General features: G+C 41.5%; 1 protein-coding gene and 1 non-coding gene across 3 annotated transcripts in view; both read right to left on the bottom strand.

Moving 5' to 3' along the window:
- Positions 1-21,784, bottom strand: part of NUCKS1 (nuclear casein kinase and cyclin dependent kinase substrate 1) — a 37,275-nt gene extending 15,491 nt beyond the window's left edge. Inside the window, exons 1-2 of one of the 2 annotated variants that reach the window (XM_054468465.2) lie at positions 21,322-21,784; positions 915-964 (exon numbers count right to left, since the gene is read on the bottom strand). In XM_054468465.2, coding sequence (XP_054324440.1) covers positions 915-964; positions 21,322-21,338 — 67 coding nt within the window. In that variant the 5' untranslated portion in view covers positions 21,339-21,784. The remainder of the gene's footprint in view (positions 1-914; positions 965-21,321) is intronic. The other variant, XM_054468402.2, reaches the window with a different exon arrangement.
- Positions 2,553-2,683, bottom strand: LOC129023601 (small nucleolar RNA SNORA72). Its single transcript, XR_008496859.1, has one exon. It is a non-coding gene; the product is annotated as a small nucleolar RNA SNORA72 (small nucleolar RNA).
- Positions 21,785-22,179: the final 395 nt, after the last annotated feature.

Genomic DNA, 22,179 nt, shown 5'->3' with positions numbered 1-22,179 from the left:
GGGCACATATTATCTTTATAAAGAAAAGTTAGAATAAAACGAAAGAAAAAAGAATAGTCTGGAAAGTAATGAGATTAAGGAGACAACTCTGAAAAAACCTCTTATGGCTAAGACTTAGCTACAACACTCATTCCTTGATGAATTAGTTCACAAATATAAGTTGTTTCACAAAACAGACTCTCATCTTAGTTGCTTTATTATGTAAAAACATAATACAAGGCACAAGTTTTATTGTACTAACAGCAGGAGATTTTTTTTCCCCTGCAAAGTGTTGGGATTATAGGCGTGAGCCACTGCGCCTGGCTGTAGTGGATTTTTTTTTTTTTTTTGAGACAGAGTCTCTCCCTGTTGCCCAGGCTGGAGTGCAGTGGCGCCATCTCGGCTCACTGCAACCTCTGCCTCCCGAGTTCAAGCGATTCTCTTGCCTCAGCCTCCAGAATAGCTGGGATTACAGGTGCATGCCACCACTCCCGGCTAATTTTTGTATTTTTAGCAGAGATGGGGTTTCACCATGTTGGCCAGGATGGTCTGGAACTCCTGACCTCAAGTGGTCCGCCCACCTTGGCCTCCCAAAGTGCTGGGATTACAGGCGTGAGCCATGGCACCCAGCTGACAGCAGGAGATATTTTAAGTAATGAACACTATATCAGAATTACTGGACATTTAAACTTTGGACTCCAAAACCAGGTAAGAAAAAAACTGTTTAATGTTTATTATCAATGATTTACCAAGGAAAAGTTAAAATCCATGTAAGTTCAAGTTTTGCTTTGGTTGACACAGATCATGACATGGTTTCGGTAAATGATCTAAAAATAAAAAAGTAAAACTTATTCCAAAAGCATAATAAAACTATATAAGCTGGTAACCTCCACTGGTCAGTCCAACTTAAAATTTGTTGAAACCACAAAACTTACCTGCATCATCAGATTCCTGAAACTGTGAGTAATCAACAACCTTCCTATTTCTGTAGAAAGAAGAGACTCTAATTAAAATCATAAAACTGTAGGATTTTTCTAAAACATCAGAACACACATTTCTCTTTCATAAACAGAACTGAACTAGCACTTTGAAAATTATTTAATTGCTGGACGTGGTGGCTCACACCTGTAATCCCAGCACTTCGGGAGGCCAAGGCTGGTGGATCATCTGAGGTTGGGAGTTCGAGATCAGCCTAACCAACATAGAGAAACCTCGTCTCTACTAAAAACACAAAATTAGACAAGTGTGGTGGCGCATGCCTGTAATCACTGCTACTTGGGAAGCTGAGGTAGGAGAATCACTTGAACCCAGGGGTCGGAGGTTGTGGTGAGCTGAGATAGCTCCATTGCATCCCAGCCTGGGCAAAAAGAGTGAAACTCCATCTCAAAAAAAAAAAAAAAAAAAAAAAAGAAAGAAAAAAGAAAATTATTTAATTTTTTGAGACAGGGTGTCACTGTCGCCTAGGCTGGAGAGCAGTGACACAATCATGGCTCACTGCAATCTTGACCTACTGGGCCCAAGTAATCCGCCTGCCTCAGCCTCCTGAGTAGCTGGGACTACAGATGCATGCTGGCTAATTTTTTTTCATTTTTTGTAGAGACAGGGTCTCCCTGTGTTGCCCAGGCTGGTCTCAAACTCCTGAGCTCAGGTAGTCATCCTGCCTCAGCCTCCCAAAGTGCTGGGATTACAGGCATGAGCCACTGCACCCAGCCAAAAATTATTTTTTAAAGGCCCCCACTTAAGCCTAAGTACTTAACATTCTGTTATAAGAAAGCATAGCATAAAGCACAAGTATGTCAAGCTACAATTCTCATACTGCTTATCTCAGTGATAATTCAAATACCATTCTTTTCTCTTTTTTTTTTTGAGATGAAGTCTTGCCCTGTCACCCAGGCTGGAGTGCAATGGCGAGATCTTGGCTCACTGCAACCTCCGCCTCCCGAGTTCAAGCGATTCTCCTGCTTCAGCCTCCCGAGTAGCTGAGATTACAGGCGTGTGCCACCACGCCTGGCTAATATTTATATCTTTAGTAGAGACGGGGTTTCACCATGTTGGCCAGGCTGGTCTCCCCTGATCTCGTGATCCGCCCATCTTGGCCTCCCAAAGTGCTGGGATTACAGGCATGAGCCACCGCACCCGGTCTCAAATACCATCCTTTTCTACAAAACAATCTCTTGTCTCTCAAAACAAATATACATAAAACAGCAAAATGAGCCAAATCACCATGTACCTATATATTCATTATATACAAAGATGCCATATTTATAAGCTAACATTGTAAATGATATTTTACTCTTACTGCTACACACATATATATGTATACTTGATAAACAAGGTTATTACTAAGCTTTTCAAGGCAAAAGCAATTTTTAGGTATAGTACAGTTACATTATAATGCACAAAAATTATGGTAATGTTAAGCTTTATACAGAAGGGGAAGGAAACAAATTAATTGGTTCAGTCAAAAGATGCTTTATTTAAAAAACTATGAAAGCCTCACAAATTTATGTACATCTATGTATTTGACTCTATTGTTTCTAAACTTTTTTTCCTTTTCCAATTTTACAGACCTGGTTTATCGCAACATTTATAAAACTAGACCTAGGGAAAGAACTAGTTCTGGGGATATATGCATGGTCTTAATAAAGCGAATGGTTAGCCTGTCCTGACTATTACAAAATCAAAACAGTGAGAGTATCTGCAGAATCTATTTGACTCGAAATGACTTTAAGTACTCCCTATCAAGTAAGGTATCTTTAACATCTCAAACAAATCTTCATTTCTATATTTGTACTTTGCATTCTAAATCTAAAAGTTTAATACTTCTTCTCTAGAGATATACATGTAAGCTTCCATGTTAGTACCCAAACAGCCTACCTGGCAAAAGAGCCTTAGATTAAAAAATGCACTGTTACTGTAGGCCTAAATCGATCAAGTGAACTTAAAAAATTAAGAGAAATAGGCCAGGCGAGGTGGCTCACGCCTGTAATTCCACCACTTTGGGAGGCCGAGGCGGGCAGATCACGAGGTCAGGAGATTGAGACCATCCTGGCCAACGTGGTGAAACCCCGTCTCTAATAAAAATACTAAAAAATTAGCTGGGCGTGGTGGCGGGCGCCTGTAGTCCCAGCTACTCGGGAGGCTGAGGCAGAATGGCGTGAACCCGGGAGGCGGAGCTCGCAGTGAGTGAGCCGACATCGCGCCACTGCACTCCAGCCTGGGCGAAAAAGAGAGGCTCTGTCTCAAAAAAAAAAAAAAAAAAAAAATTAAGATAAATATATGTTACCACCTATACTTAAACCTGTGCGGAGGGATATTCTTGGCTGTATAGATTAAGACACCATTTAAATTCAAAGACAGGATGGTCAGACCGCAAACACTGGTCCACCTTCTAGTATAGTATGTGGAGATGGTATGCATGGAGGTGAATTCTGGAAAAAAAGGCTTGGGCTTATATGTAGAGGAATATATAGTTACTCAGCATTAGAAAGAGAAAAAACAAGGCTCTTAAGGAGTTCCACCTTCTGTTTTTTTTAGTTTATCGAAACTATAAAATATACTACAACTATATATTTTATTGTAAGAAGCTGAGTTTATATTACCAAAGAGAGCATATTATTAGGAAAGCTAACTTTAAATATGACTATTAATTCCATGTACATGAGGGACCTAGAGGAGATGAATTCAGAAAGACAGAAAGTAGAGTGGTGGTTGCCAGAGGCTGGAAGAGTGGGGATGAGGAGCTGTTGAGTGGGTTTAGTTTCAGTTTTGCAAGATTAAGAGTTCTTTACAACGTTAAGTACTTAACAGTACTGAACTATACACTTAAAAATGGTTAACATGGGCCGGGCGCGGTGGCTCATGCCTGTAATCCCAGCACTTTGGGAGGCCAAGGTGGGCGGATCATGAGGTCAAAAGATCGAGACCATCCTGGCCAACATGGTGAAGACCCGTCTCTAGTAAAAATACAAAAATTAGCAGGGCGTGGTGGTGCGTGCCTGTAGTACCAGCTACTTGGGAGACTGATGCAGGAGAATTGCTTGAACCTGGGAGGCAGAGGTTGCAGTGAACAGGGATAGCGCCACTGCACTCCAGCCTGGCAACAGAGCAAGACTCTGTCTCAAAAAAAAAAAAAAAGGTTAAGATGGTAAATTTTATGCTAAGCATATTTTATTACAATAAAAATATATTTTCTTTCTTAAAAATATGACTATGAAAAAATCTAATATTTTTGGGCTAATATGGAAATGCCTGCCATGTTCTGGCAAAACAGTGATTTTTAATGACAAATGCCATGAAAAATAGTATGATGATCATAATGTAAACATGACCATTTTCTGTATTATTTAGGATAAAAAAAAATGGGTCATAGAACCAGGGGAAGACAGTTATCTAGAAGAGGAACTCTTACATCTTATCCTCTAATAATTAAAATACAGGTTCCGAACTTGTAGGTATAATTCTAGCTTATCCCATGCTTGTGGGGTGGCAACTAACATATTAATTACCCAGTTTCTGGGTACGACATAGCAATGGATATATCCTATGAAACTACATAAGGATGGACAACCAGAATGGTAAACGGCATATCATATGAAGAACAAATGAATAAATTGAGAATATTTAACTTGTAAAATGGGAAAACATGTTAGCTACTTCAGGGCTTTGATGTGAAAGGAGTAGTAGAGGTACAGCTTAGCTTTAGCAATCACATTAAGTGTAGGTTCGACATAAAGAGCTTTAACTGTCTGCTAACAATGGCTACTTCCTTACTCTATCACTAGAAACACTCAAGAAAGGTATTAGTATGGACTCTTTGTACTAGGAATCCTGGGTTCTGGTTCTGGTTCTAGAATGTCAAGAAAATCATGTAATTTCTCTGGGCCTTAGTTCTTCCTCTGTTGGAACTGATAACCTAAATTGCTTGACAGATCTAAAAGATATTCTATAAAATTAAATAAGTTTAAATAATAAATTAAATAATAAATAAAATATTTAATAAATAACATAAATGGCAGGCATTATATTAAAATATAATACAGAAAATGGTCATTGCAAATGATCATACTGCATTATGATCACAATACTGTTTTTCATGGCATTTGTCATTAAAAATTAACTGCCCTCCACAACAGAAGAAAACTTCATCTCCTCCTCCTTCCCTGTGTATCTATCTGTATCTATCTAGACAGACCTACCTACCTATCTTCCATCTGTCTGTCCGTCCGTCCATCCATCCATCCATCCATCCATCCATCCATCCATCCATCCATCCATCGAGACAGGGTCTTGTTCTCTCACCCAGGCTGGAGTGCAGTGGCAGAATCATAGCTCACTGCAGCCTCCAACTCCTGAGCTCAAGTCATCCTCCAACCTTAGCTTCTGGAACTACAGAAAGGCACACAGCCACCATGCCTGGCTAATTAAAAAAATTTTTTTTATGTAGAGACGGGGCCTTTCTATGTTTCCCATGCTGGTCTCAAACTCCTGGCCTCAAGCAATCCTCTCGCCTTAATCTCCCAAAATGCTGGGATTACAGGTGTGAGCCACCGGGCCTGGCCTGTAACTTGTAACTTGAAACCTAAGACACTAAAAAGGATACTTTTTATTTAGTACATTTTTTTCTATCCTACTTTTCAACAAACAGAACTACAGAAATGCCATGTAGACTATATTGGCATTATATAAAAAATTAAATTTTAAAATTAAGTTGAAAGACTATCCCTTCCATTGAAATATGAAATATTTTAACTTTCAATGATCTGAAAACAGCCAGAATTACCTCATATAATGCCATTTATCACAAAAACCATAAAATCAGTGTAAAGCAAAATATGAATATAGAAGCAATTCTGCCTTATTAAGGGCAACCAGTCAGAAACAAATATAGTCATCCATAAATGCTAAAGAGGGAAAAGATAAAATAAATAAATAAAAGATCTGTGATAAGGGCCATTCATGATGACTCATAATGACTCATAATAATTGGGTTCAGGCTGGGCTCGGTGGCTCACACCTGTAATCCCAGCACTTTGGGAGGCCGAGGTGGGTGGATCACCTGAAGTCAGGAGTTCAAGACCAGCCTGGCCAACATGGCGAAATCCCATCTCTACTAAAAATACAAAAAATTAGCCAGGCGTGGTGGCGGTTGCCTGTAATCCCAGCTACTCAGGAGGCTGAGGCACGAGAATCACTTGAACCCGGAAGGTGGAGGTTAGTGGGCCAAGATTGTGCCACCGCACTCCAGCCTGGGTGATAGAGCAAGACTCCACCTCAAAAAAAAAATAAAAAAGTTCATTTCCCAAACAATGTCCTGCCTCCTAAAGATGCTTATTTAAAATAATATAAATAACATACTATTTCCACCATTTAGAGGCTTGCTTTGTCTGGGGTTGAAATATATTTTTGATGAATTTGTTCCTAATGAGATGATAGGACAGAAATCCAGCATTTAAGAATCTCATTTAAGTCCCAGGGCATCAGAGTTTCTATTTCTAGGTGAAAACAAAGAAACATTCTAATTTCTTCAAAATACAATCATGTGCTGCATGACATTATGGTGAACTGCATACATGACAATGGTCTCACAAGATTATTATACCATATTTTTACTGTACTTTTTATATGTTTAGATATATAAATACCTACCATTGTGTTACAATTGCCTACAGTATTCAGTACAGTAACATGCTATACACGTTTGTAGTCTAGGAGCAATAGGCTATACCATACAGCCTAGGTGTGCAGAGACTGGTTTTGTGGAAATACATGCAAATCATCTAAAAATGCAGTTCTCAGAATGTATCCCTGGTGCTATGAGACACATGATAGTCAAATGCCAAAGCTAAACTAACTCTTCAATGTAAAATGAGTATCAATAACTAGAACTGGAGGACAGTATAAAATTTCAATATAGCAGAGAGGTTAAAAACACAGATTCTTGAATTTACATCCTGACTCTTACTAGTTGTATATCCTTAACCAAGTTACTTCCCCTGACTGAACTTCAGTCTCATCATCTGTAAAACCGGAATAACAATACCTGTTACAGGAATAACAAGAGTGTTGAGAACATTTCAGAACATTTATGCAAGGTATATAAATATCAATAACAGCTATTATTACTTATAAGTATTAACTTGTTCCACCCAGCATACCACTGTAATTTTGAACACATAACTAACTCTTATTTGGATATAATGATTAAGTCACTTTGTTGAAAAATATGTAAGTCTTGAAAGTATTGGTTCTAGTATCATTCAGAAAGATTGTCTTTGTTTTCTTGTTCATTTCACTAAATGTAATACCAAAATATCTTTTTTTTTTTTTGGAGACAGGGTATGCTCTGTCATCCAGGCTGGAGTGCATGAAGTGCAGTGGTGTGACCATAGCTCACTATAGCCTCAAACTCCTGGACTCAGGCAATTCTCCCAACTCAGCCTCCTGGGGAGTTGAGATTACAGGTGTGTGTCACAACAGCCAGTAAATTAAAAATTTTTTTTTGTAGAGACCAAGTCTTGCTGTTTCCCAGGCTGGTTTTGAACTCCTGGCCTCAAGTGATCCTTCCTCCTCGGCCTCTCAAAGTGCTAGGATTACAAGCATGAGCCACCACATCTAGGCCTCCCTATTTTTATTTCTGACTTTATGGCAAAGTTCAGGTTACCATTTAGACCAAAAATTTTTAAATCATTTTTTAAGTTTAAAGCATTCATAAAGCCTATCAAAGTTTGATGGTCGTGGGGGTGGGAGATATGGTAGTGCTGAGAGTATTATATGTAGTAGAGCTACTGGACCCTAGACAATCTAATTCAACCTTTAGCTTGTATCCTGTTAACAAATATCCCTAGAAGAGAATGACTGAGAGCTTCTCATGATCTCCAAGGCAGCCTATGCTAAGAAAATTCCAGTAATTGCCAGGTGTGGTGGCTCACCCCTGTAATCCCAGCACTTTGAGAGGCCGAGGCGGTGGATCACCTGAGGTCGGGAGTTCAAGACCAGCCTGGCCAATATGACGAAACTCCATCTCTACTAAAAAAGAAATATAAAAAATTAGCCCAGCGTGGTTGTAGGCGCCTGTAATCCCAGGTACTTGGGAGGCTGAGGCAGGAGAATAGCTTGAACCCGGGGGACGGAGGTTGCAGTGAGCCGAGATCACGCCACTGCACTCCAGCCTGGGTGACAGAGCAAAACTCATTCCCCCCCAAAAAAAAAAAAAATTTCCAATAATTAAATAGTTCTTTACAAGGAGATGAATCTGCCTCTAGTGTCCACTCACTGGTTCTATCTAGTTCCACCTCCTGGGATTAGCATGGTGTAAATCTAACCCCTCCTCTTCAGAGCATTCCTTAAATTTATATGACTATTCCCACTTTTTCTCTGAAGCTAAATACTAGGGTTCCTTTTAACACTTCTTCATATTTCAAGTACTCTCTTCATGCTCTAGCTGCTTTCCTCCACAACACCTTGGATTTAGTAAATACTAAAGTAGCGCCCAGGATGAAACATAATATGGTTATAAAAAGATGGGAAATGGGGAGCAAATCAGGATTATGACCCTCCTCTTCCTATTCTACTCTATACTTCAATGCAATCCAAGATTTCAGTTCCCTTTTGGACTGTTCCATCATTCAGTGGACTACATATTGTAATTCCAATGACTAAAACCTCCTTTTCCATAGCGTAAGACCATTTGGTATCCTGATCCTGCCATTTCAGCATATTATTTATCTTCCCCAACTTCTTAACATCTGCAAATTTAATCAGCACACCATCAGTGTCCTCGTCCATATCATTAATTAGAAGATATGCCAAGAACAGAATCATTTCAGGCAACAGTGGAAACAGTCTTCCAGGGTAACTATTTATTTGTCAGCCCTCTCCAGGTAAGGCTGCTCAGGCAAAGTCCCTCACACTGAACTATCATTCTGCCTATATTTCTCCATCTTACAAGGACCTATGTGAAGCTGTCAAAATCCTTGTTGAAATAAAACCTCAGTATTTTCACAGAATTCTTTTGCTCTAATAAATTTTTAAAAAAGGAAATTAGTTCATTTAAATCAGTGACAGTTAAACTTTTTAGCAGTAAACAGTTTTTGTTCAAATAAAATCTTCCCAGGAATCATAAAATTAAACACAGCTAATCAAAAGTATTTTAGAAGTATACATTTGTCTTATAGTATCGTATTTTAAAAATTATCTCATTACAGAATTGTCCAACCTGTGTTGTCAAAATAGGTTTTCTAAAGATTTACTGGTAATTATCAATTGGATATTATCAGTATTACCACCCCAATAAACATTCAAAATGAATTTTAGTGTGAAAAGCTTTGAAAGTTCCACATTAAAGAAAACTGCTAAACTTTACCTCCAAAGTTATATTTATCTATTTTTATCTTTTATTTATTTTTTGAGACAGAGTCTCGCTTTGTTTCCCAGGCTGGAGTGCAGTGGCGTGATCTCGGCTCACTGCAACCTCCACCTCCCGGGTTCAAGCAATTCTCCTGCCTCAGCCTCCCCAGTAGCTGAGATTACAGGTACCCGCCACCACGCCCGGCTACTTTTTTTGTATTTTTAGTAGAGACAGGCTTCCATTATGTTGGCCAGGCTGGTTTCAAACCCCTAACCTCAAGTGATCCGCCCGCCTCGGCCTCCCAAAGTGCTAGGATTACAGGCATGAGCCACCATGCCCAGCCTACTTATTTTTAAAAGACAGGTTTTTACTCTGTCACCCAGGCTGGACTGCAGTGGCTCACTGTAGCCTCCAGAGTACCTAGGACTACAGGAGGACACTACCATGCCCAGCTAATTTTGTTTTTTTTTGTAGACAGGTTGCCCAGGCTGGTCTCCAACTCCTGGGCTCATGCAATCCTCCCACCATGCTGAGATTACAGGCGGGAACCACTATGCCTGGCCCAAAATTATACTTAAAATTTGAGCCAGGCGTGCTTGCTTTGGCAGCACATATACTAAAATTTGAGCCAGGTGTGGTGGCCCACACCTGTAATCCCAGCACTGTGGGAGGCTGAGGTGGGCAGATTGCTTTAGCCCATAAATTTGAGATCAGCCTAGGCATTATGGAGAAATTCCATCTCTACAAAAATAAATAAATAAAAATAAATTAGCTGGGTGTGGTGGCACGCGCCTGTGAAGTCCCAGCCACTCCAGGGGCTGAGGTGGGGGAATAGCTTGAGCCTGGGAGGTGGAGGTTGCAGTGTGAGCCGAGATCACCACACTGCACTCTGGCCTGGGCGAGAGAGGGAGAACCTGTCTCAAATGAATAACTACATAAAATTTAAATCAAATGTTTAAGACACCTCCAAAAGCAAACATTATGAAGACTCCTGACCTATATGACATTTTTTTGTGTGTGTGAATCCACGGTGACTTTACTAATAATTATAACAGCAGTTACTTCAGATATTTGATATGTTCTAGTTACTTTGCCTAAATTCTCATTTAATTCTCACCCTAATGTCACAAGAGGAGCTAATTAACTGAGGAAACTATGCTCAAAAGGCCAAGTAACTTTATTGCAAGCCATTAAGTGGTAAAAGCCATTTTCCAACCCAAGTCCTTCCAACCCTATAATCCACACATGCCACTGTTGATGCTGCTTCTCAAACCTTCCTTTCCTAAGTCTTTACAAATCTAACTCTTCCAAAGAACTGATGCAATTAAAGTTGCTGCACACCAAGTACTGCTGCCTTCCCTTTAAAATTTGGAAGATTTACCTCTTTCCACTCTTCCTGCCTCAAAGATGATTAAGAAATCTCACATGCAAGATTTTCTCAACATATAAAAATATTGAGGGCAGAATGCCTGAACACAACTCAATTTTTTTTTTCTTTTTTTGAGACAGGGTCTCACTCTGCTGCCCAGGCTGGAGTGTCATGGCACAATGACACCTAACAGCAGTGTGGACTTCCTGGGCTTAAGCGATCTTCCCACCTCAGCCCCTACCCCAGTAGCTGGGACTACAGGTACTGGCTAATTTTTTTGTAAAGATGGGGTTTTGGCATATTGCCCAGGTAAGTCTCAAACTCCTGAGCTCAAGCAATCTTCTGCCTCAGTCTCCTAAGTAGCTGGACTACAGTTGTGCAACACCATGTCTGGCTGATTTTGTTTATTTTTTGTGGAGATGAGGTCTCCCTGTTGCTCAGGCTGGTCTCAAATTCCTTGACTCAAGCGATCTGCCCTCCTCGGCCTCCCAAAGTGTTGGGATTATAGGTGTGAGCCACTGTGTGGCCAACTCCAGGTAATTTCTTACAGTAGCTTCACATATCTTGACCTTCAAGTTCCTTTTGCCTAAAATACATTGTTTTCACTGTATTTTACATCATCCTGCTATTTACTTTAGGTTTTTTTTTTTTTTTGAGAGAGTGTCTCCCTCTGTTGTCCAGGCTGGAGTACAGTGGCATGATGATGGCTCATTGCAACCTCTACCTTCCAGGTTCCAGTGATTCTCCTGCCTCAGCCTCCCCAGTTGTGGGATTACAGTTGTGCACCACCACAGCTGGCTAATTTTTTTTTTTTATGTTTAGTAGAGAAGGGGTTTCACCATGTTGGCCAGGCTGCCCTCAAACTCCAGGACTCAAGCAATCCACCCACCTCGGCCTCCCAAAGTGCTGGGATTATAGGCATAAACCACCACACCTGGCCCATCCTATTTACAATTTAAAATATCAAATTCCCTCTAGTTGTGGTAGCTCACACCTGTAATCCCAGCACTCTGGGAGGCGGAGATGGCAGGATTGCTTGAGTCCCAGGAGTTCAAGACCAGCCTGAACCACACGGCAATACCCTGTCTCTTCTAAAAAAAAAAAAATTAGCCAGGCATGGTGGCGCGCACCTGTAGTCCCAGCTACTTGGGAGACTGAGGTGGGAGGATCGCTTGAGCCCAGGAGGCTGATGTTGCAATGAGATCAGGCCACTGCACTCCAGCCTGAGCGACAGATTGAGACCCCGTCTCAGAAAAATAAATAAAATAAATATAAAATTCACAACAAAGCCGCAAGATATGAGAAAGCAAAAATAAAACCAAAATCCCCAATAGCATTATAGAAAAGAGCTCCTAATTTTTTCAAATCGGATGTTTCTAATTTCTGCAGAAAACAGAGGTGGGTAAAGGTGTTCTGAATGACTGAGCCAGACACATTTACTAGATCACACTCTCCTACTAAGTATATACATAACCAATATATTACCAACTTGTTAATGGTTTAGCCCCATGAATAAGTATTAACTCTTATAAGGCACTCCTTATTCCCAAGACTCAAGTTACTTTATTTCACAACTTACCATGTTCAGTTTCACCATATAGGAAAATGTTTTCTTTTAAAGTCACACACAGCCGGGCGCGGTGGCTCACGCCTGTAATCCTGCCTCGGGAGGCCGAGGCGGGCGGATCACTTGAGGTCAGGAGATCCAGACCATCCTGGCTAACACGGTGAAACCCCGTTTCTACTAAAAATACAAAAAATTAGCCGGGCGTGGTAGCGGGCGCCTGTAGTCCCAGCTATTCGGGAAGCTGAGGCAGGAGAATGGCGTGAACCCGGGAGGCGGAGCTTGCAGTGAGCGGAAATCGCGCCACTGCACTCCAGCCTGGGCGCCAGAGCGAGACTCTGTCTCAAAAAACAAAAAACAAAAACAAAAACAAAAAAAAAAAAAAAGAAAGACAAAGTCACACACAAATTTCAATCACCATAAGATAAAGTATTTGATAAATAAAGTCAGCTAGGTTAGATTTTTCCCAGTGGAAGTTTAGTGTAAAACCTATGCAACTGGGGACAGAGAAACCTCCAATGTGAGACTGAAGGGGTCTCAGATGCGAAATTACTGAGTAGCGTCCCATGGTCTTGGAAATCTCGTTGGTATCTTCCAAACTGTATAACTCAATCGCTAGGGACAAACCTGTATCCTGACAAATTTAGGTTTATTGACTGAATACAATGAAAGACAAGCACATCAGAGAAGTGTGCAGCATCTCATGTAACAGAAAAAATTACAGAATTTTGGAGAAGGGTAGAACTAAGATAAATGAAGCAGTATCTTGATAGACTATAAGCACAGAACTGTGTTAAAGGAATCAATATCAGGTCTGGACTGCAGAGTGGAACTAGGGTCCTATTTCCTGGGAAAGAAGTTAGGGTAGATGCAGAATTTTGTGTTTAACAACCCCTTATCCAAAGCTCTGAAGTTGTAAATCAAAGCTAGTTCTCTGTGTCAAAATGACTTAGATCTTCCTGACAAAAGCGTGACGTTCATTTTTACTCACAGAATTCCAAACAGTAAAGTTTCTGATAGTCTCTGATTTTACAGAACCAAGTTTCTCTGTGAGAGAGCACTAGTCACTCAAGGAAGAGGGATTGTTAAGAATCTCTAGAGCTGCAGCAAGTCCTTGGAAGACAAGCAGCTGTATGTTATCCCAGTGTAAGAGATAGCAGGATGGACTTTTACTCTTTCAGTGGAGCTAATATTTAGTTTCTTGAGTAGTTCATTTTCTAAGTCATTTTATTGTGACCTAGAACACTCCAACCAAAGGTAGCTGGAAAGGAAATCTCCCTCAAGATAGCCTTGCTTAGCACAGAACTGAACAGATACACAATTCAAATAATAGTAACACCTTAGAAGCACCTGAAAACTGCAATACCTAGTTGAAACACTCTTAAGCAGCCTGTGATCTCTTCATCTAAAGTGTTTCAAAGACCTATAATTAAGACCATTTAAATAGTAGTTATTTTAAAACATGGCAATATAACTGTATAACGATTAGTTTCACTTCCTAGAATCTAGACAGCAATAATTTTTTCCCAACCAAATAAAGGGGTGCCCAGTTTGATCGAAGTGGTCTTGTACTAAAAAATAAAAGGTTTTCTCCTGGGGCCGGACGTGGTGGCTCATGCCTGTAATCCCAGCACTTTGGGAGGCCGAGGCGGGCGGATCACAAGGTCAAGAGATCGAGACCATCCTGGCCAACACGGTGAAACTCCGTCTCTACTAAAAATACTAAAAAATTAGCCGGGTGTGGTGGTGGGTGCCTGTAGTCCCAGCTACTCGGGAGGCTGAGGCAGGAGAATGGCGTGAACCCGGGAGGCGGAGCTTGCAGTGAGCCGAGATCGCACCACTGCATTCCAGCCTGGACGACAGAGCGAGACTCCGTCTCAAAAATAAATAAATAAATAAATAAATAAATAAATAAATAAATGGTTTCCTCCTATTGTCCACAACATGCGAGTCTCCTAGGTGCAGTCTCCAGTCTCAACAATCCAAAAAGCTACTTCTGAATTTAGAGTAATATGGTCACATTCCTTTTACAGCTAGGAATTGTTTTAAAAATGCAAATTTAACACTTTTCAGCATGCTCAATACTTTTTAAGTTCAAAGTTTGCAAAGTAACCCATTTGGCTATGCAGACTGTAAATCATACAACTCTAGAGGGACAACGTTCACGTAGAATGCGTAGGCGCAGTATCCCAGAGTTACACAGTATGGTGACTGTTACATTTTTGGGAAAAAACAGGCCAAAAAAACCCCCAAAAGCAAAAACCTTTATTCAAAATTAGCTTTCTTTCTGAACTAATGGTGTTTTTTGGGCTGGAGGAAGCCAGGGAGAAAAAGCTTTGAAAACTGTAAAATGCTTTGTGACTGCAAGATACTATTACTCCAATGGAGTTCAACATCTCCATTATACAAACCCAGAAGAGGCTGAAATCCGTTTCCTGATACCCAGGGCTTCTTCTGTTGTGCCAGGATTATCTCTCCCCGATAATTAATCACTAATTGACTTAAAACACTAAAAACTCAACCACTTAACCTATTTGTAACCTCAGTCAAGTTAATCATTTCCTTCTAATTTTAATGCATTAAGTTTTACAATAGGCGTTAAACCTTTTTCAAATACAATGGTTTTTCCTTTAGTCTTTTAATACGTTGACTCACAGAAAGATTGTTTTGTTCTTGGGACAAACCCTACTTGATCACATATATTTTAATACAGTTAAGTTCTCACTTAACGTCACTGATAGGCTCTTGGAAAGTGGGGCCTTAAGCGAAATGTTGCAGGAGACCTTTCTCATCAACCTTGTAACACATTATTAAAAAACCTGCTTACTGTATATCATTTTGCTTGAAGTTAGAAGTTTCCAAGAGCCTACTGATGACAATGAGTTACTGTACTCATTGGTTTCAGTTAGCTAATAGTCTGTTTAGCATTTTTGCATCCGTATTTTTATGTAAAATGAGCCCCTCATTCCCTTTTTGTCCTTTAGGTGGCTTTGGAATCACCTAGTCAAGGGGAAACGCCCTCATATTTTGAAACGTATAAACTTAAAACAATGCCACCTAACATTTTCTCGGCAAAGGCTTACACTAAATACTCCACTGGTTTTTCCTCCTGTCAGGTGTATCTCTCCTTAATCTCTTCACATTTTCTCCTCTTCCTCCCCAGAAAATTAGGCCTCCCCACAAAAGTTCTATTATGAACTGTAACTCGCTCCAAAGAAGACAAAATGTGCTAACACCGTGACAAAGTGTACCCTGTGACAATGTCACATTGAAAAGATCACGAACTGGCTTTGGGTTGTTCACAGTAGGATTCAAATTCCTGCTTCATCTCTTAATAGTTAGGTGAACTGTGTAGTTTATTTATCCTAGCCTCAGGCCTAACATATGAAATGAGGATAACATATGCCTTGAAGAGTTGTGCATGATTTTGAAATATGTATAAAGTACCTGGTGGAATTATTTGGCATCTAAGAGTTGCTCAGTAATTGCTAATTCTACTGGCATCTAAGAGTTGCTCAGTAACTGTTAATTCTACTAAGTGAGGAAGTGATTTTTTTTCAGCTCATGCTGTTAAATGTCCTCAATCCACCAACCCACAATTTAGAAATCCAAAAAGTTCTGAAAATTAAGTATTTTCATAACTTACATGGTGGCAAAACATGATGACCTAAATGTGAGGCCTTTCATATCTCAGTGTGAAAATTCCTAAGTTCACTAGAGATTTTTTTTTTTTTTGAGATGGAGTTTCGCTCTTGTCGCCCAGGCTCCGGTGCAATGGCGCAGTCTCGGCTCACTGCAACCTCCGCCTCCTGGGTTCAAGTGATTCTCCTGCCTCAGTCTCCTAAGTAGCTGAGATTACAGGCATGCGCCACCACGCCTGGCTAATTTCGTATTTTCAGTAGAGATGGGGTTTCTCCATGTTGGTCAGGCTGGTCTGGAACTCCTGACCTCAGGTGATCTGCCCGCCTTGGCTTCCCATGGCCTCCAAAGTGCTGGGATTACAGGTGTGAGCCACCGCGCCTGGCCCTCATGAGAGATATTAATGTGATTGTTTACAGGAGTACTACTCTAAACTAGTGATGGTACGTTACTATACAGTACATGCATCCTGTTACCTTTTGGGAATTCCACATTTTTCAAAAAGTTTAAATCACATATGGCCCCAATGGTTTCAAACTAGGAATGTGGACTTCTAATACACTGTCTGTAAAATCAAATACTGTATATACATATAGTAAAAAGGAGAATGGCTAAGATTTATGCAGTCTAAATCCAGCCTCGATATTATCTCTACACTAACTCCTTGGGTTCAAAGTCATCACTAGTAAACTGAAGGAACTGGACTTAAGTTCTTTCTAGCTTATTTATTTTTTTAATTTAGTACTTTTAACTATCTCTCTCAGCCTGGGCAACATGGTGAAACCCTGTCTACAAAAAATTAGCCAGGCGTGGTGGGCCACACCTATAGTCCCAGCTACCTGAAAGGCTGAGGTGGGAGGATCACCTGAGCCTGAAAGGTTGAGGATGCAGTGAGCCTGTGATCACACCACTGCACTCCTGCCTGGGTGACAGTGAGACCCTGTCTCCAAAAAAAAAGGTATCTCTGAAAATTATTTTAAATATTGAGTTGAGCAAAAATGCTCAACTTAAACATTTTGGCTGTTTTCCCTAAGATGTTTTAAACAGAGAGCTAAAAATCAACATATATGGAATGTATTCACCATTGAGGAGATATTAAATAAAAAAACTTGACCATCTTCACACTGAATACCAGGCAAGAAAGATTACTACCATGGAAAAAAATGCTAGTTTTGTACTCAGATCTGAGCTCAAACCTTAGCTCTGCTATCATAGCTCTGTAACTGCTGTAACTGTAACATATTCTTTAAGCTTGTTTTGTCATGTTACATGGTGATAAAGAAAAATACTTGTTACAGGGTTGTAGTAAGGATAAAACAAAGTGAAAACCTCTAGCACAGTTCCTGACTGCATTTTTTCTCAATGTTTGTTGAAAATGAAAACATTTTAAACATTTAAAATGAAAATTTTAAACATTGTAATTTTCAGGTAATTAATTACATGTATGTTGAGCAAAAGTGAATACTTTTCTTATAAAAGTAACTTTCTGGCCGGGCGTGGTAGCTCACACCTGTAATCCCAGCACTTTGGGAGGCTGAGGCGGGTGGATCGCCTGAGGTCAGGAGTTCGAGACCAGCTTGGCCAACATGGTGAAACCCCATCTCTACTAAAAATACAAAAATTTGCTGGGTGTGGTAGTGGGCGCCTGTAATCCCAGCTACTCTGAGGCTGAGGCAGGAGAATCACTTGAACCTGGGAGGTGGAGGTTGCAGTGAGTCGAGACTGCACCATTGCACTCCTGCCTGGGCAACGAGAGGGAAATCCCATCTCAAATAAATAAATAACTCCCCCATTATTCAGGCATTGTAAATTATGTATCTTTGATGGCATGTCTTTGAAGGAATTCTGTCTTTTTAGAGGAAAGTGACATGTAATTTTAAAAAGTATAGACCCAAGGTTAATAAACTCACTTCTCTCTCTCTCTCTCACACACACACACACACACACACACATACACACACCAGAGAATAAGAGAATGAACCAGTCTCATCTACAACCATATTAAACTTGTGTCTTCATGTGCACATTTGGTAACAAATTTTGAACTACCTTGAATTTTCAAGTTTCTAGTTTTTCTCTTTAGCTGAGGACTTCTTGAAACTAATTGTTTTGGGGGAGAGAATATTTTTAGAATCCAGGCATGGCCCAAACAATTCTCGTTGAAGAGAAAGCAAACTGGAATCCTGGGAAAGCCGTTAATTCTCAACATTACTTATAAACATGACTAACAATAAAATAAATTTTATAACAACTTGTAAGAGCTTACGTTTTCACATCTAAATTTTCAATGGTAAGGTTCCTTACAATCTCAAGTGTTAAACAAAAAGTATCAAGCACACTTACGTTACAAGGAGAAGCAAAAAGATTGGTTTGAGCAACCTGGATCACTTTCAATAAGGGAGGAGGATCTCTGCAGGGTGTAACAAAGCTGAATTTCAAGAAATCTGGTTTCTAGTTTGGGCAAGTCAGTAAATCTGAGCTTTCTTTCTCAACTCTTACAAGTAATGCCATTTTCCTTCCTTCCTCACAAAGTTGACTCATGAAAGCACTTAAAAAAGTTAAAAATGTTACATACTATGTTCTTTAATCAGCACTAATAACATTAATATTGATCGGGCAGAAGGTACAGCGATTATGCGGGTGGGGACCAGAATTGGGAATTGGGAACTGGGAAATCTAGGTTCTCGGCTCAACATTTGCACCTGCCTAGTTCGTGATGCAAGGTACCTCACTTATTCAGGTCCCCATTAAACTAGGTTTAATAAAGTGAGTTTGCCTAAACCTCTTCCTAGCTCCAAGGCTAATTTTAAGCTATTAATTTGAATCCAAGGCCTAAAATATTTGAGCTCTCATTTAACAGTCAGCCACTGCAAAGGGTAAAGACAGCAATCTTGTATGAACAAAGTTAAACATAACGTGCTAGACACAGGTCTATGCAAAACCATGCAGTAGCCAATAGGTCCACCATACCACCCTTCATTTGGAAATTGATGCTAAGGTGCCATTGGTACATTTCCAAATGCTCTTAAAATGTTTAGGTTCATATTAAAATAAAAATGGATATTTATGGTAAAATGAGAACCAGAAAAACTGCAAAATTATACACAGGCCTAAGGGCAGAAATAACCCAAAAGACGACACAGTGACAATATTTTCCAACTTGTGCTTTTTTGTTTTTAAAACAAGGCTGATGATTCTGAAATCAGGTCAATGTCTATCACTTTTTTTGTTGATGTTAAATGCACTAAGGGAATACAGACTCTTCAATTATACTTTGAAACAACAGCATTTCCCTAAGTCAGGACTTTTTTATTGCAAAATTTAACAAACCACCAAACTCAAGTTTAATTATTTCTGCTTTATTATTTGTCATGAATAAAGACTTCTTTTAAAAAATAATTACAAAGAGAATTTATGACTAAAATATACTCGGTAACCAACTTGCTCTGAAATTAATAATTTGAAAATGGCAAAAAAAAAAAAAAAAGCCCACAATATATTAACTTCACTCTTCAATTAGGGGCAATAAACAAGGTCAAAATTAGTTTAAACAACACACTGAGTAATAAAAAAGTTGTGCAGAAGTCCCAATGCCTCCAAAAAACTGATAGAATGTGCTTAATATATGTATCCCCACATGGTAACATAAAAAATCCAAGTTTTCCAGTAAAAATGTTCTGTTCATGTTCCAATACCTAAATCTGGGAAAACAAATTCAGGCAGATGAGATAAGAACGTCACCACAATAAAATAAAGTCATCAAAACTTAGCGAACTGAAGTTTAAAAGGTAGAGGAAAAATAACCTAATTTGACCACACAGTAATCACTTCCAGAAGACAAAAGATCCAATCCAGGTAAAATAAATCTTTATTTTATTATTTTACCTGATCCTAAAGAAAATATTCTACGTGAGTTGATGGATACGTCGGTCAAGTTTTATGCCAAAAAAGTATGCATGCTATACTCTGAAAGAGCTATCCAGACTCCTTGCCAGAAGGCCAGCATAACTTTCAGAGTAGAGATCGTGAGTTACCACAGATGCTGATTGAAACAGAGCTAACAGCAGCTCTTTCTCCTCATTCCCACCCCGTGTGTAGGAGTACGCAGTCCCATACCACCACCAGTTAGAGGATGATCTAGTCTGGAGACAGAACGGTGGAGAACAAAACCCTTGCCAGGGTCCCAAACCTCTCTTTATAACTCTAATTAAAGATACTTTCGTTTCCCACACAACTTGGAATGAAGGGGAAGCAACAACTGTTAAAACATTAAAAAACTAAGCCTTTATCTATTTATTTAGAAAACACACTATGCAAAGAAGCCAATTCCTTACATTAAAAATATTTATTTGCAACAGCTCTCCTTTTTAAGGCCTCAACAGATTGGACTAAACCACACCCCTCCATAAATGGCACATTCCATACAACAGCCTGGAGGATGGCACAGGACGATTCCACCGACAGCTGGGGGAATAGCAAACTTGTTGAAATTCCGAGAATGAAGTCTGATGGTTACCCGAACCTAGCCCTTTTATTACTAAAGTCACTCGGGGACAAGAGGGTTACAAAAATATCCCGAGGCGCGTACGCGGGTGAGAGTGGAACGAGAACCACACGGGATTTGGGCCGCGCTGTTAACCCGCACCTCCCTGAGTACGGACATTTCCCCGAGGAAGGACATTTCTAGTCGGAGAGAAAGAGCGAACTTTGGGGTTAACTCTCGCAACACTCTGAGGTGGGGAGACAGGCAGCAGCCCATTATTTTCCAGGATCCAGTCCCGAACTCTCACTTTTGCCCGGGGGGGGGGGGGGACGGGTCCCGCCCACACTCGGCCCGATCCCGGAGGCGGGGCCTGCAACGACCCCGAAAGACAGAGGCGGGGCCGGTTGGCAGTGCTGCCCCTCCCCCTTTGCCAGGAACACCCCCGTCCGCTAGAGAGAAGGCTCAGGGCCCCCACCCCCGCGCCAGTCGCTGGGGGAAGGGGCAATACGGGTGCCTCCGCCCCTCGCTGAAGGTGGGGAGTGGAGCTCGAGTCCGCCCGCCTCCCCGCGCTGGCTCCAAGGGGACGGCCCCGAGGAGGTGGGGCCTCTTGGGGGCGCTGACTTCACACCCCTCCCCCTCCGGCCGCTGGCGATTCAGGGACACCCCGCCCGCTCCAGTGCGGTGGGTGGGGGAGGCAGCTGAGCAGACCGGAGCCCTGCAGCGGCGCGAGGCGGGGAGGGGCGCGCGCACGGGCGCGCAGCCACCACCCCCGCGCGCCAGCAGGGCCCCCCACGCTCAAGGGTGCGCGCGGGCCCCGAAAGGGAGGAGGCCGCGCGTGGCACCGGGGATGGCGGACTCTAGCCTTCTGTCCCCCACTTTTTTCACCACTCGCCCCCAGCCCCCTCCAACCCGCTCCAGGCCTCAGACTCCGCACTGACCTGACAGGCCGCGACATGTTCGCTGTCGAAACAGGACCGAGTCGAGAAGCCAAAGACCAGGACCCCCCCCACCCCGCGCGCTCGGCGCCCCACCCCCCCCGAACTTCAGCCGATGGGACCGCTGCTGCCGAACCCCGAGCTGCTGGCTTCTCAAACTCCGCTGCTCTTTGGTTCAGGGCTCCTGGAACAGACGAGCCCCCCGCTCCCCCGTCTCTTCAAAATGGATGAATCAAACCAGCCGAAAATGCGCCAAAGCCGCCGTGCAACCAAACCCACTAGGGTTTGTGCGCTCCTCCCCAACACGCCTGCTCATTGGAGACTTCTGCCAGATGCGCCCAGATCATTAGTCCGTTTGAATCATCACGTCTTCCAGGCCCCGCCCTGCTCTCTGATAGGCTCCACCTTCACCGTGGGGTCCTGTTAGTCAAGATGCTCTGAGAGCGCACGGCCGCAAAACAAAAATGGTCGCTGTTTAGCCCGCCCCCTGGTTTCCACTCCAGAGTTGCAGATTCGTCTGGGGTCGTATCTTAGAAAGACTAGAAAAAAAGACTTATATAGGGTTCAGCGTTGCTCAGTGTTATTTTAATGGTGTTTCATCTCGTCTGCCTTGATCACCTTGAAAATCCTTTAACAGCAAAACCCGTGAGATAGGCAGCAGATTCGTCACTGAGGGGCTGCTACAGAATTGGAGGGAAATTCCTTAGGTTCAAACAATTTGACCTTAAACCTACAAGCCCCTTAACCTGGCTTCGGCATTAGCCCTCAGGGACCTAATCAGGCTGCTGGAGTAGAGAGGCAGGATCATAATCAAGGAATATCTTCACCCCCAATTTCCATTCTCCATTCTGGACCTTGAGA

This window comes from Pongo pygmaeus, chromosome 1 (genome assembly GCF_028885625.2).
Source record: "Pongo pygmaeus isolate AG05252 chromosome 1, NHGRI_mPonPyg2-v2.0_pri, whole genome shotgun sequence".
NCBI classification, from domain to species: domain Eukaryota; kingdom Metazoa; phylum Chordata; class Mammalia; order Primates; family Hominidae; genus Pongo; species Pongo pygmaeus.
Note: the sequence above shows the minus strand (reverse complement) of the source record. Positions and strands in the feature narration are given on the sequence as shown.